Source organism: Lipotes vexillifer, unplaced genomic scaffold (assembly GCF_000442215.2).
Source record: "Lipotes vexillifer unplaced genomic scaffold, Lipotes_vexillifer_v1.1 scaffold330, whole genome shotgun sequence".
NCBI classification, from domain to species: Eukaryota; Metazoa; Chordata; class Mammalia; order Artiodactyla; family Lipotidae; genus Lipotes; species Lipotes vexillifer.
Genome location: NW_006775627.1, coordinates 252,856 through 269,708, shown reverse-complemented (window position 1 = coordinate 269,708; position 16,853 = coordinate 252,856). Strand labels below are relative to the sequence as shown.

The 16,853-nt window shown below is 34.5% G+C and overlaps 1 protein-coding gene across 1 annotated transcript in view; it reads right to left on the bottom strand.

The window, feature by feature from the left end:
• Positions 1–16,853, bottom strand: part of SCN7A (sodium voltage-gated channel alpha subunit 7) — a 61,277-nt gene that overhangs the window by 3,582 nt on the left and 40,842 nt on the right. Inside the window, 6 exon segments of the mRNA XM_007450045.1 lie at positions 130–400; positions 721–825; positions 2,266–2,399; positions 3,159–3,216; positions 3,986–4,264; positions 13,909–14,016. Of these exon segments, the coding sequence (XP_007450107.1) occupies positions 130–400; positions 721–825; positions 2,266–2,399; positions 3,159–3,216; positions 3,986–4,264; positions 13,909–14,016 (955 nt within the window).

Here is a 16,853-nt window from a genome sequence, read left to right as displayed (position 1 = left end):
CTGCTGGAAATCAAAAGGATCCCTACCTGTTTTGCTTATTAAGAGACTATATCTCAGGAGATATTTACTCTAAGAGCTTGCCTGAATTAATATTATTACAAATGAAAATTTGACTAAACAGAATCTTACCTGTCATAGAGAAAACAACCACCATAAAATCAAAAAGGTTCCATCCATTGGTGAAATAGTTATAATGGAAAACGATGAGCTTTAGTACACATTCTCCAGTGTACAGTGTAACAAAAACTGAGTTAATCCAGTAGACAGCAATGTCAATTTTGGGGTTCTGTTCATCACTTTGTATCATAATGGTTATTGCTTGGAAAAATATAAGAACCATGATGATGACATTAAAAACTTGATTTGTTACCAAGTCAAAGACAAATCCTTGGAACTTGTTCTGTGTGTAAAGAAAAAAGGTGTAATATTTTTATTAATAAGATATTTATACAGACATATTGTCTTTAGATTTACAGCTTCCCTCCCAGCATAAATAGGAAAATAACTGAAGATTAAGTTTTTACCAAGCAATAACCATAGCACAGAGTAAAAGCAAACAAACAGAAAGACCATCAAAAGCTCTTTCAAAGACTATATTTTAAAAATTTTGTCAAAAGCATTTGTTATTAAGAATTTTAAAAACACATCTTCATTTGTAAGAGAGAATATTTAAAGGAAACTTTTTCAGAACTTAAAAAAGAAATCTAGATATTTCCTTACTCCTGGGCGAGGTGCTGTTTTTTGAGAGACTTCACACATCAGCTTCTTCAGTGCATGGTATTGTTTCTTCTGTTTTACTGTTATAAAGATATTTGAGCCTCCCAGGTAAATAAATGAAAGAAAAAGATATTAAAATCATATTTAATCCAAATTTCATCTTACATTAATATGCGTTTTCAAAAGCTTGGCAATTATTGATTTAATCCTTTAAAAAAGTCTTAACTGCAATGAACTAAATCATGTTTAAACATGTCTGACCTTCTGCACAAAAATTCATACAAAACACAGAGTATACACTGGAAATGATTGATAATTATCTTTTGATGAACTTTCCTCTGGGTAGTCAACCCTATTTTAACTTTTTAGTTACTGAGGCCTACTTCTTGTTAGAGACAAAGGAGAAACAGCAGAGGATATCTGGAAAGGTGACTAAGAAAAGTTGAACTAAAAAGCTAAAGGTAAAGCTGGTTTGTACTTTTTAATAATCAGGAAAAAATATAATTAGTCATATATGTGTTTTTATATGTTCATACGTTACATAATTTTCCAAATACTATTAGAAGATACCTTTCACTATTATTCAAAAAGCACCAGTGCTAACCTCTTCATTGAACCTTCTAGGGATTATTCATCTTTGTGTTTCTAGTGCTAATTTCAATATCTTATACAGAATATGCAAAGTGAATAAGAGGTGAACATTTAATGTGTTAATCTAGGAATTATATTAATCCCTAGGAAGATGAATCATCCAATCCAATGAATATTTCATTTGGCCACTGATCTTTCTAATCCCATCTAATTAGTTCAGACTTAGAGTGGTTTGTTTACCAGATTCTACATGTGTTTAAACTTTGATGACATGGCCAAAGCTGGAATTTCAAGATTAAACTCTTCTTTTCTTTGATTTACCATAAGGCATTCCTACACCTAATAGGAAGTAGGGCCCTGAGGTTAAAATAAGTGAACTTATATGACTTTTGAGGCATTTGTATTAATAGAAGCCCTGAAGGGAGTATTTGTGTGGACATGACACCAAACATGGGTTGTTCAATTCTGCCTCTGAATTCTCTCGTATTTGTTTCGAGCGCTCCTATTTAGGTCATGTAGTTAGGATTTATGACTCCCTCTACTTCTAGCAGAAAAAGCTATTTCAACCGACAAAGATGTCTCTGCTGGTTATGACTCTGAAAGCTTTGAGTATATCAGAGAGTAAAAAAGTGCGGTTTATTTTTCTTGAACACCTTCAGATATTTGTGCAGATGCATAACAATGTTATTTTTCAGCATGTCATTATTTACAAACCTATATACAGAAACATTTGTAATTTTTTTAAAACTTTTAATCTTGTCTGTGCTTATTTAAATATAGAAAACAATGTAAAAGTGAACATTTCAGCAATATCCATCAATCTGCAGGAACATCAATCATTTTTTTAAAGATAAGTACCAAATAAAAATAATATTAAGCTGAATCCAAAACCAATTATTTGAAGCAGGACATTATTTTCCCCTCGGGCATTGATGAACAAAGAATATTTATACTTATCTTTACTTTATGTTTGTTGAAATTAGTAATAATAGCACCAATCAACATACTCAGAGGAAGAAATAATCCAATGATAATAAAGTCAATAAAGTAACAATACATGTAGATGTTGTCTTCAAAATTAGGCTGCATATCTACCTAAAAGTTAAGTTAAAAAATAAGCGAAATAAGGCAGAGCACAGAGGATATTTAGGGCAGTGAAAATACTCTGTATGATATTATAACGAAGGGTATATGTTATTATACATTTGTCCAAACCCATAGAATATACAACACTGAGTGAACCCTATGAACTATGAACATTGGGTGATTATGATGTGTCAATGTAGGTTCGTCTTTGGTAAAAAATGTAGCACTGTGGTGAGGAATGTCAATAATGGGGAGGTGTGCATGTGTGAGGGCAGGGGTATATGGGAAATCTCAGTACCTCCCTCTCAATTTTGCTGTAGATCTAAAATTTCTCTGAAAAAATTGTTTTTAAAAATAAAATAAAAAGTGAGAAAATAAGCAAAATATTTATACTGACCTTTTAAGACTTAGAAAATAATTTATGACAAAAAAAATATAACAGTGATACTTGAAGCAATATTTCCTCCTTGTTCTTTGGTGAAGAGATATCATGGCTATAATTTGAATTTTAAAGTTTATTGCATTGGTTTAATCATTGTTATGATAATTCTTCAAATGGGTCTATTTGGCCTCAACCATTGTATATAATCCTGGAAGGAGTTCATTGTTCATGAAATATTCAATCTGAAATGTATTTAATTTCTATCTAGCATAAGCATTTGCTTTTACCATGTTAATTACTCAATTATTGCTTGTGTCCTGTCCTTGAACTGCAAAAATGACTTTGTGTGAACCTTAACAGTGGCTCTAGGATTATACTGTACTTACACCAATAGAATCAACTGCTGAATTCATAATAGTGATCCATCCATTAAATGTGGCCTGTAAAAATGGCATGTATTTAATTTTTATGGAAATCTTATGCTTTGTGGCAAATAAAAATTAAAACTCAATCTGTTATTAATACAGTAAAGCATTTGATCAGTAAGGCTGACCACACTTCAATATACTGTGTAATTGAGATCTTTACCACTTTCATTTTTACATTTATATTGTCTATTAACAACTATTTAAAACTACTTAGCTTAATTGTAGTTAATAACTTAAAATATTTTAAGATAGTATTAATAAAAAGAGAGAGAGAGAGCACTGGTTAGATAGATAGATAAATGGTAAGTAAATACACGCTGCCCAAGTGTCATAGTTAGTTGTAACTGCTGTATATGTGCTTTACTATGATGGAGGTAAGACAGGAATTATTCACCACCTGATATCTGCTAAAGATTGGGGGACCAAGTAGCCATTCCTCAAAGCACTAAGTAGAAACAAAATAGCAGTAATCTGAGTTAGACCAAAAATTGTGAACCTATTATCTAATCAGTGGTGGAGGAAATAGCTTTGGCCAGTACCTGTCATTTCCTCGGTTAGTCCTACCTTTATTTCCACTTCCTTCTCCCAACAGAGCAAGGACTATATTTCACTTTTGTCTTTCTAAATGAGCTTAGTATAGTATGTCCCATAACATGTATCTACTAACTAATAATTGCTAAAATAATTTAAAACCAACTTTATTAAGCACCCACATTTTGTCCTTTATGTTCACATACAGTATGAATGAACATGTAATTCACAAATTCAAACATGTACTTACTACTTGAAGCAGTGAAAGAAAACTGATTCCAACATTATCAAAGTTCAGTTTTGCATTCTCCCATGGCATGGATTCATTAAACACAAGGCTTTCACATTGACTTCTATTCATGACTTCAGATATAGGAAACCTTTCTCCACTTGTTGGGTCAATACATTCATAGAATGTGCCAGCAAATAAGTGTACTCCTATGATGCTAAAAGCCAGCCAGATCATAAGGCAGACCAGTAACACATTCAATGTGGGTAAAGTTGTTTTTACCAAAGCTCCCACTACCACCTGGCATATAAAAAACAAACATGTAAACTTTAGGTAAGAAATGTGAAAGTGTTTTAATTAAATTGGAAATATTTATTAATGTAATGTCATATTGAAATAACAACAAAAAAGGCCATCTTTAAAGATTTAATAGATCACATCTTGTATTTGAATAACCTAAAAAACAAATTTCAATTAAAAATATATATTAAAGGCCATGAGCCTGTGCTCTAGTGTCAGCCTCAGCGCACCCCAAGTTACCTCACCACTCACACCTGCACAGACTGTCCTGCTGCCTCCTGCCTGAGCAATTTCAGTGCTGGCTAACCAGATGATACCAGCCTTGGATTGCTGATCTTTCTGGAAAGTTTTAACTCTGGAGGAGAAAGGAAATGTCTTAGCTTTAGAAGATAGGCCTGACTTGAGGGAGTGGCAGACAGGTTGAGGGGGCTGGATTTCTAAGAAGTAGAGAGAGGCTGGAAGAATATAATAGGTCCTGAGGGCTTCTGAACCCCAACCAGGTCAGCCCAGCATAGCTTCACCCAACACGACCCTTGGAAGGGAAGAAGCGAGGCCCTGGTTTATTAAATATGAGTAGTAAAATGCCTGCAGTAGAACTAAAACAATCAGAGTGGTTGATGAAAGAAAGAGAGAGCGAGAAGAGAAGAGAAGAGAAGAAATGAAAAGAAAAGAAAAGAAAAGAAAAAAAAGATTGAAATGTTCGAGTTTTAACAAGCTGCCACATGATAACCACGTGCTGGTCTTAAGATCACATTTTGAATACAGTGTGGCTGACACAGTCGTGGTGTTCTGGCCAGGTGTCAGGCCTGAGCATTGGAGGTGGGAGAGCCAAGTTCAGGACAATGGAATACCAGAGACCTCCTGGCCCCACGTAATATCAGTTGGTGAGATGTCTCCCAGAGATCTCCATCTCAACGCTAAGACCCAGCTCCACTCAACGACCAGCAAGCTCCAGTGCTGGACACCACATGGCAAACAACTAGCAAGACAGGAACACAACCCCACCCATTAGCAGAGAGGCTGCCTAAAATCATAATAAGTTCACAGACACCCCAAAACACAACAACAGACATGTTTCTGCCCACCAGAAAAACAAGATCCAGCCTCATCCACAAAAACACAGGCACCAGTCCCCTTCACCAGGAAGCCTACACAATCCACTGAACCAACCTCACCCACTTGGGGCAGACATCAAAAACAACAGGACCTACAAACCTGAACCCTGTGAAAAGGAGACCCCAAACATAGTAAGTTAAGCAAAATGAGAAGACAGAGAAATACTCAGCAGATGAAGGAGCAAAGTAAAAACCCACCAGACAAAACAAATGAAGAGGAAATAGGCAGTCTACCTGAAAAATAATTCAGAGTAAAGATAGTAAAGATGATCCAAAATCTTGGAAATAGAATAGAGAAAATACAAGAAATGTTTAACAAGGACCTAGTAGAACTAAAGAGCAAACAAACAATGATGAACAACACAATAAATGAAATTACAAATTCTCTAGAAGGAATCAATAGCAGAATCACTGAGGCAGAAGAATGGATAAGTAACCTGGAATATAAAATAGTGGAAATAACTACAGAGCATAATAAAGAAGAAAGAATGAAAAGAATTGAGGACAGTCACAGAGACTTCTGGGACAAATTTAAATGCACCAACATTTAAATTATAGGGGTCCTAGAAGAAGAAGAAAAAAAGAAAGGGACTGAGAAAATATTTGAAGAGATTATAGTTGAAAACTTCCCTAATACAGGGAACGAAATCATCATTCAAGTCCAGGAAGTGCAGAGAGTACCATATAGGATAAATCCAAGGAGAAACATGCCAAGACACATATTAATCAAACTATCAAAAATTAAATACAGGGCTTCCCTGGTGGCGCAGTGGTTGAGAGTCCGCCTGCCGATGCAGGGGACACAGGTTCATGCCCCGGTCTGGGGTGATCCCACATGCTGCGGAGCGGCTAGGCCCATGAGCCATGGCCGCTGAGCCTGTGCATCTGGAGCCTGTGCTCCACAACGGGAGAGGCCACAACAGTGAGAGGCCCGCATACCTCAAAAAAACAAAACAAAAAACAAACAAACAAAAAAACAAACCCATAACAATTAAGAAAATGGTAATAAGAATATACATATCAATAATTACCTTAAATGTAAATGGATTAAATGCTCCAACCAAAAGACATAGGCTGGCTGAATGGATACAAAAACAAGACTTGTACATATGCTGTCTACAAGAGACCCACTTCAGACCTAGGGACACATACTGACTGAAAGTGAGGGGATTGAAAAAGATATTCCATGCAAATGGAAATCAGAAGAAAGCTGGAGTAGTAATTCTCATATCAGACAAAATAGACTTTAAAATAAAGACTATTACAAGAGACAAAGAAGGACACTACATAATGATCAAGGGATCAATCAAAGAAGAAGATATAACAATTGTAAATATTTATGCACTCAACATAGGAGCACCACAATACGCAAGGCAAATGCTAACAGCCATAAAAGAAGAAATCGACAGTAACACAATCACAGTAGGGGACTATAACACCCCACATTCACCAATGGACCGATCATCCAAAATGAAAATAAATAAGGAAACACAAGCTTTAAATGAGACATTAAACAAGATGGACTTAATTGATATTTATAGGATATTCCATCCAAAAACAACAGAATACACTTTCTTCTCAAGTGATCATGGAACATTCTCCAGGATAGATCATATCCTGGGTCACAAGTCAAGCCCTGGTAAATTTAAGAAAATTGAAATCATATCATGTATCTTTTCCGACCACAACGCTATGAGACTAGATATCAATTACAGGAAAATAATTGTAAAAAATACAAACACATGGAGGCTAAACAATAGAGTACTAAATAACCAAGAGATCAGTGAAGAAATCAAGAGGAAATCAAGAAATACCTATAAACAAATGACAATGAAAACACGACAGCCCAAAACCTATGCGATGCAGCTAAAGCAGTTCTAAGAGGGAAGTTTATAGCAATATAATCCTACCTCAAGAAACAAGAAAAATATCAAATAAACAACTTAACCTTACAACTAAAGAAATTAGAGAAAGAAGACCAAAAAAACCCCAAAGTTAGCAGAAGGAAAGGAATCATAAAAATCAGCAGAAATAAATGAAAAAGAAATGAAGGACACAATGGCAAAGATCAATAAAACTTAAAGCTGGTTCTTTGAGAAGATAAACAAAATTGATAAACCATTAGCCAGACTCATCAAGAAAAAAGGGAAAAGACTCAAATCAACAGAACTAGAAATTAAAAAGGACAAGTAACAACAGAAATGCAAATGATCATGGGATTACTACAAGCAACTATATGTCAATAAAATGAACAACCTGGAAGAAATGGAAAAATTCTTAGAAAAGCACAACCTTCCGAGACTCAACCAGGAAGAAATAGAAAATATGAACAGACCAATCACAAGCACTGAAATTGAAACTGTTTAAAAATCTTGCAATAACCAAAGCCCAGGACCAGATGGTTTCACAGGCAAATTCTATCAAACATTTAGAGAAGAGCTAACAGCTATCCTTCTCAAACTTTTCCAAAATATAGCAGAGGGAGGAACACTCCCAAACTCATTCTATGAGGCCACCATCACCCTAATACCAAAACCAGACAAAGAAGTCACACACACAAAAAAACCTACAGGCCAGTATCACTGATGAACATAGATGCAAAACTCCTCAACAACTAGCGGACAGAATCCAAGAGCACATTAAAGGGATCATACACCATGATCAAGTGGGGTTTATCCCAGGAATGCAAGGTTCTTCAATATACACATATCAATCAATGTGACACATGACATTAACAAATTGAAGGAGGAAAGTCATATGATAATCTCAATGGATGCAGAAAAAATTTTCGACAAAATTCAACACCAATTTATGATGAAAATCCTCCAGAAAGTAGGCATAGAGGGGACTTACCTCAACATAATAAAGGTCATTATATGACCAACCCACAGCAAACATTGTTCACAAAGGTGAAAAACTGGAACCATTTCCTCTAAGTTCAGGAACAAGACAATGTTGTCCACTCTCACCACTATTATTCAACGTTTTGGAAGTTTAGCCACACTAATCACAGAAGAAAAAGAAGTAAAAGGAATCCAAATTGGAAAAGAAGAAGCAAAACTGTCACTGTTTGCAGATAACATGATACTATACATAGAGAATCCTAAAGATGCTACCAGAAAACTTCTAGAGCTAATCAATGAATTTGGTAAAGTAGCAGGATACCAAATTAATGCACAGAAATCTCTTTCATTCCTATACACTAATGATGAAAAATCTGAAAGAGAAATTACAGAAACACTCCCATTTACCATTGCAACAAAAAGATAAAATACCTAGGAATATACCTACCTAAGGAGACAAAAGACCTGTATGCAGAAAACTATAGATGCCAATGAAAGAAATTAAAGATGGTACAAACAGATGGAGAGATTTACCATGTTGTTGGATTGGAAGAATCAAGATTGTGAAAATGACTCCGCTACCCAAAGCAATCTACAGATTCGATGCAAACACTATCAAACTACCATTCGCATTTTTCACAGAATGAGAACAAAAAACTTCACAATTTGTATGGAAACACAAAAGACCCTGAATAGCCAAAGCAATCTTGAGAAAGAAAAACGGAGCTGGAGGAATCAGGCTCCCAGACTTCAGACTAAACTACAAAGTTACGGTAATCAAGAGAGGAGTATTGTACTGGCTCAAAAACAGAAATATAGATCAATGGGACAGGGTAGAAAGCCCAGAGATAAACCCACGCACATAGGGTCACCTTATCTTTGATAAAGGAGTCAAGAATATACAATGGAGAAAAGACAGCCTCTTCAATAAGTGGTGCTGAGAAAACTGGATAGCTACATGTAAAATAATGAAATTAGAACACTCCCTAACACCATACACAAAAATAAACACAAAATGGATTAAAGATCTAAATGTAAGGCTGGATACTAAAACTCTTAGAGGAAAACATAGGCAGAACACTGTATGAAATAAATCACAGCAAGATCCTTTTTGACTCACCTCCTAGAGAAACGGAAATAAAAACAAAAATAAACAAATGGGACCTAATGAAACAAAGGTTTTTGCACAGCAAAGGAAACCATAAACAAGGCAAAAGGCAACCCTCAGAATGGGAGAAAATATTTGCAAGTGAAGCAACTGACAAGGGATTAATCTCCAAAATACACAAGCAGCTCATGCAGCTCAATATCAAAAAAACAAAACAACCCAATCCAAAAATGGGCAGAAGATCTAAATAGACATTTCTGCAAAGAAGATACACAAATTGCCAACAAACACATGAAAGGATGCTCAACATCACTAATCATGAGAGAAATGCAAATCAAGACTACAATGAGGTATCACCTCACACCAATCAGAATGGCCATCACCAAAAATCCACAAACAATAAAGGCTGGAGAGGGTGTGGAGAAAAGGGCAACATCTTGCATTGTTGGTGGGAATGTAAATTGATACAGCCACTATGGAGAACAGTATGGAGGTTCCTTAAAAAACTAAAAATAGAACTACCATAGGACCCAGCAATCCCACTACCGGGCATATACCCTGAGAAAACCACAATTCAAAAAAGAGTCATGTACTACAATGTTCATTGCAGCTCTATTTACAATAGCCAGGACATGGAAGCAACCGAAGTGTCCATCGACAGATGAATGGATAAACAAGATGTGGCACATATATACAATGGAATATTACTCACTCATAAAAAGAAATGAAGCTGCATTATTTGTAGTGAGCTGGATGGACCTAGAGTCTGTCATACAGAGTGATGTAAGTCAGAAAGAGAAAAACAAATACTGTACACTAACACATATATATGGAATCTAAAAAAAAAAAAAAGGTTCTGATGAACCTAGGGGCAGGACAGGAATAAAGACATAGACGTAGAGAACGGACTTGAGGACACGGGGAGGGGTAAGGGTAAGCTGGGACGAAGTGAGAGAGTGGCATGGACATATATACACAACCAAATGTAAAATAGATAGCTAATGGGAAGCAGCCACAGAGCACAGGGAGATCAGCTAGGTGCTTTGTGACCACCTAGAGGGTTGGGATAGAGAGGGTGGGAGGGAGGTTGAAGAGGGAGGAGATATGGGGATATATTTATGCATATAGCTGATTCACTTTGTTATAAAGCAGAAACTAACACACCATTGTAAAACAATTATACTCCAATAAAGATGTTAAAATATATATATATTAAAAATCCAGATATTCTCAAATTTTTGTACTAAAAATATTAAAAGACAACAGGGCTGATTGGTATAAATACTAGAATACATAATTATTTCACTTATTTTACTCGTTTTTCCATTTTCTCTATTGTGCCAGAAATGGGCAAGACAACTGAACCTGTGTATATGTATGAGATTATTTAGAAAGCATATAAAATAAGAGTGAAATAAGCCTGGATCTAATCTTGGGGATTCTATCTTCAGGGAGGATTAGCCTATAAAGGAGATGGTGAAGAACTGGAGGGGAAATAAGAGGAAGACCAAGAGATTGTAGAGACTGTAGATCCTTGAAGCCAAGGCAAGAGACTGTGTCAAGAAACACTGAATGTGCAGCTGTGCCCTCAAAATCATAGATCTCCTCTCTGAACCACTGTCTCTAGTGAACTACTCCAGAGCGGGAAGTTTGGGAAATGAATCTACCACCTAAACTTAAATATAACAATAATCTATGATCACTGTCTCCATTTCCTTAGTTCCCTTCATTCTTTAAATATTATTGATACATTCAGAATTTTATTCTTATCACTCCACTAAAGCTGTTATGGTGAATGTAAACCAGTGGCTATACACAATAAAATATTTTCAATCTTTGCTACCTCTTTATCTTTCCTTTATCATTTATACTTTGACTCCTTTTCCCCAACCTCACTTCTTTCTCTCTCTCTCTTTTTTTCCCTGATGGACCCTTCTCTTTTCTACCATCCTAAACTTTCCTTCCCTCAGCCATTACTGGATACGTAGCCTTTTGCCTATACTTTCTTTCTTGTATTCCTTAGATTTCTGTCCTTGAATTAATATTTTGATTTTTAATTATATTTTTAATTACATTTAGTTTTACTTCTAAAACTAAGTCACAGATCCTTTGTTGACATTTAGATATTTTGAAAGGCCCACTGATACTTCTGATGAAAAAAATGCTATGTCTATTAGAAAATACACAAAAATGTAAGAATAAAAGCAATAGATATGGTTGAAACAAATATTTAAATAGAAAGAGCACCTGAAGACCTGAAGCTTATTAAATACATAAAACATTAATTTTGTAATCACTTAGCTTCCTTATATACTCAGTTAATTCAGCTACAGAACTTCCAGAGTATGAGATGAAGATTAAGATCTGGATCTGACCTTGACCTAAACATAATTATTTACCTGACCTCGAATTGTCCATGGCTACTGTCTCATTGCCGTTCTAATTAATGAATGGCATCAAATAGTACAGAGCTTGATTTCTGAGAGGCAGCTTCCCTAGCAAATCGATTCCTACTTTTCTGTGAATCAAGGGCAGAAAATTTGCTGATTTTGACACTTTTTTTTCCTCTTTGTGTCTAAATTTATTAGGAAAAAGAAACAATGATATTATGCCAGAATGTTTTTTAAAATAAGGAAAAGTAGTCTAGTTACATTCATTATCTAATTTCTGTGCGTTAGTGTATATCTGTACATGTGTTTTGCTTTATTTAGGTATAATTTACAAAAATTGTGTAAATATAAGATGTACAAGGTGATGTCCTGATATATGTATAAATTGTGAAATGATTCCTACAATCAAGCTAATTAACACGTCCATCACTTCACATAATTATCTTTTCGGGTATGTGGTGAGAAACATTTAAGATCTACACTCAGAAAATTTCGAATATACTATGCAGTATTACTAACTGTAGTCACCATACTGTACACTAGATCCCCAGAACTTATTCATCTAATAAATGAAAGTTTGGACCCTTTGATCAACATTTCTCCATTTCCCTTACCCACAGCCACTATGTTTTAATAGGCCATGTGTAGTTTATAGCCCTAGAATATACTATGAAATTATCTTATCACTAAACTGAATTTATGCTAGAAATTTGGCTGTATTGTCATTCCTGAATCTTACAGATCTTTTCAATCATTTTCTCCTTTTCAGCTTATTTTCCTCCTTATTTTGGTTTAAAAGCACTGGGGAATATCACCACCTTGTGGACTTCCATAATGTTGTTAATAAAGTGTTTCATAAGTCATAATGTAAATTACAATTAATATTCAGAATTTTTGTTTTCTAGGTGTATGATACTGGAATTTTTCTGTATTTGCTACATGATCAAATGTTTCTTTCCCAACACCAGCACATCAAATGTATTTGGAGAATACTGGTTGACCAGTCACAGATTCTTATTAATTACAAAAATATTGTCAATCATGCATTTGCATATATATTAAAATATAATTAACATACTTAAAACATATACACATATATACACAACTGTGTATCACATAATCATATTATATTGAATCATATAAAGATGGTACTATTAAAATTTTAGAAGTATGTTTTTGGTAAAATACATTTTTAAAATTACTTATATTTCTGTTTGGATTTATAATAATCACTCAAATTTTGAAATAAAAATAAATATCTATTTTTTAACCAAGTGGAAAGAATTTAAGTATTGAGTTTCTTAATGAATGGCAGTTTAAATGTAACATACAATGTATCAACTATAAAAACAATGCAGCTTAAACATAAATAAATTTCTTATTATTTTCACCTACATTGGATATATGATATTCCATAGTATTAGTCAAATTGGCAGGCTAATGTTAAATAATCCATGTAAATGACAAATGCAAGGAAATATAAATGTATGATTACAAAATAAAAGGTAAAATACGACTCTCCCATTTCTCCATATAACTGATCACTGTATAGCTATATAATTATACTACTTGTGGTGGTCATAGACTCTGTTTTTTCTTCTAGGTTGAGTTATATGGGACTTCCATTATAGGCCCAAAGATTGAACATTGGCCATTTTATATGGTGCAACCTATTAGTTTCCCTCACATTGTTCAGAAGAAGCTTTAACATGGGAGTGAGAGAGAGAAGACTGGCAAGAATTCATAATTTGTGATGTGCGACTTAAAAGTGAATTTATTTTAAAACTCAAACTGTTATTTCATTTGGTAAATTAATAAGTGTGTATGATGTCCTTATAATTTAAAAAAGTTAGTTAACTGATCAACATTTCATTTTCTATCAGTTATATTTTTAACATGGACATAATTTCATTAATACTTCTATGTATCAGTGGGTTATTACTTTTTTCTCTCTCAACTATTAATTTTTTGCTTATCTTCATTAGTTTTCATATCTTATGAGCAATAAAGGCCTAAAATGTTAATAAGCATAACTAATAAACCTTTCTTCTATATTTTTAATTAGTAATATGTAAGACTTTTGTATTAATATTGTTAAAGATACAAATGTGAAGACAACATGATTGTTAATTTATGGAAATTTATTAATCCTAAATAAAAACCTATAGATTAGAAACTTTTCTCTTACCTTCGTTCTTTCAAATTGAGATAGAACTCTGAGTGCTCGAAGGAATTTAATGGAAATAAGTGGTTTTAGTTCTTCCTGAGATTTGCCTATTAAGCTAAGACAAAACACCTGGGTATATCAAAAAAGTGAATAGAATTTAATTTTAACATTAACCAGAACAATCTATAAAAAAACTTTTATTATGGAAAAGATACAGTCAAAGCTTACTAAGAAATTTATGAAATATTTGAATATACATTTCAATATATCTTAATGATGACCTACAGAAAGATATAAGAAAATCATTCTGTGTTAAAATCACTTAAAGAAAGACAAAACTATTTTCTGGTAACAGGAATCTATGTTATCGAGATAAACAAAAGTTTGTATATTTGAGATTCTTTATGGTCAAGGCTTAATATTTATATCCACTTTTTATTTTTAAATTAAATTAAGAATCAGTTACATGATTATTTGCAATATAGTAATAGTATACAATGTATTCATTAAAACAAAATTCGGAACATATTTACATATGAATCTAAATATGAAGATGGTTAAGATGATATAAAAAATAGGATTTCAGAGAAGAGGCATAAAGAAGAAATGAATACTGTTAAGTCCAAGTACTAATTACCAAAAAATATAGCAAGATTCTAAGGTGATTTTTTAAACTAAACATATATGTATAAATATGATTCAAATTTTAAAAAATTAACGGAGATTGAGCAAGGTGGTATAGTTATGATTAACTTTTGTTGTATCTTCATATTTTCTGTATTTTCAAGGCAATATAAATGAAAAAAATTACTCTCTTTTACCCCATGCTAAAGAGATTACCTTGAAGTGGACTTTGAAGTAAGGGTATCATTTATATAAGCATGGAGGGATGTGGACTCAAAAGAACAATAACCAGGAAACAGGAAGGTGGGTTGCAGGTGTAGTATGGTTTGGTTGAAGTAGAAGGTTAATTGCAAGAATTAATTTAGAAGACAAAGATCAGATATTGTAAGTCATTATTAAAAGACTGAGAAGCTTCAATCATTGTTTATAAAACAGGGAGACATTTGTGCATTCAACAAAAATTATTGAGCACCTAATATGTGACATGAATTGTTCTAGGCATATAGGATAAGGAGAGAACCAAACTGAGAAACTATTTTGCCTTAATGGAGCTTATCTTTCAGTAAGCAAAATCAGTGAGCAAATTATATTGGGCTGGCCAAAAGGTTTGTTTGGTTTTTTTCTGTAAGATGGCTCTAGTAGCACTTAGTGGTCTTTAACTTCATTTGGAACAATTTTGATAGGTTGTATTGTGACAGCTGTCATATCTGTGTGCATTTTTTAAAAACTTATCAAAATTGGTGAATTTTTGTGTAACCATTTTAATATTGAAGATGGAAGAAAAAAAGCAACATTTTCAGCATATTATGCTTTCTTATTTCAAGAAAGGTAAAAACGCAACTGAAATGCAAAAAAAGATTTAGCAGTTTTTGAAGAAGGTGCTGTGACTGGTCAGATGTGTCAAAAGTGTTTTGCGTGCTGGAGATTTCTCACTGGATGATGCTCCATGGTTGGGTAGACCAGATGAAGTTGATAGTGATCAAATTGAGACATTAATTGAGAACAATCACCGTTATACCATGTGGGAGATAGCTGGCATACTCAAAATATCCAAATCAAACGTTGAAAATCATTTGCACCAGCTTGGTTATGTGAATCACTTTGATGTTTGGGTTCCACATAAGTTAAGCGAAAAAAACCTTCTTGACCGTATTTCTGCATGCAATTCTCTACTTAAATGTAATGAAGACACTCTGTTTTTTTTTTTTTTTTTTTTCTTGCGTTATGCGGGCCTCTCACTGTCGTGGCCTCTCCCATTTGCGGAGCACAGGCTCCGGACGCGCAGGCCCAGCGGCCATGGCTCACGGGCCCAGCCGCTCCGCGGCATGTGGGATCCTCCCGAAACGGGGCACGAACCCGCGTCTCCTGCATCGGCAGGCGGACTCTCAAGCACTGCGCCACCAGGGAAGCCCGACACTCTGTTTTTTTAAAAAAATTGTGATGGGCGATGAAAAGTGGCTACTGTACAATAACGTGGAATGGAGGGGATCGTGGGGCAAGTGAAATGAACCACGACCGACCACACCAAAGGCCAGTCTTCATCCAAAGAAGGTGATGTGTATATGGTGGGATTGGAAGGGAGTCCTCTATTATGAGCTCCTTCTGGGAAACCAAACGATTAATTCCAACAAGTACTCCTCCCAATTAGACCAACTGAAAGCAGCACTCAGCGAAAAGCATCTGGAATTAGTCAACAAAAAACGCATAATCTTCCATGAGTTTAATGCAAGACCACATGTTTCTTTGATGACAAGACAAAAACTATTATGGTTTGGCTGGGAAGTTCTGATTCATCCACTATATTCACCAGACACTGCACCTTTGGATTTCCATTTATTTTGGTCTTTACAAAATTCTCTTAATGGAAAATATTTCAGTTCCCTGGAAGACTGTAAAAGGCACCTAGAACAGTTCTTTGCTTAAAAAGATAAAAAGTTTTGGGAAGATGGAATTATGAAGTTGCCTGAAAAACGGCAGCAAGTAGTGGAACAGAAGGGTGAATATGTTGTTCAATAAAGTTCTTGGTGAAAATGAAAAATGTGTCTTTTATTTTTACTTAAAACCGAAGGAACTTTTTGGCCAACCCCATATAATATTAATAGGAAATGAAGAAAGCAGAGAAAGCACAAAGGAGTATTGTAGTGGTTGCAGTTTTAAATATGGTAGTGCAGAAAGACCTAACTTCAACATTTTCTTTTCAGCAGACATAAATGAGGTGAGCCAGCAAAAGTTTCAGGTGGAAGGAAGACTAAGTGCAAAGGCACTAAGACAGAAGTAATTTTGGCATGGTTTTTGAACTTCAAGAATTCCTGTGCTCGTGGAGCAGTATATAGACCAGGATG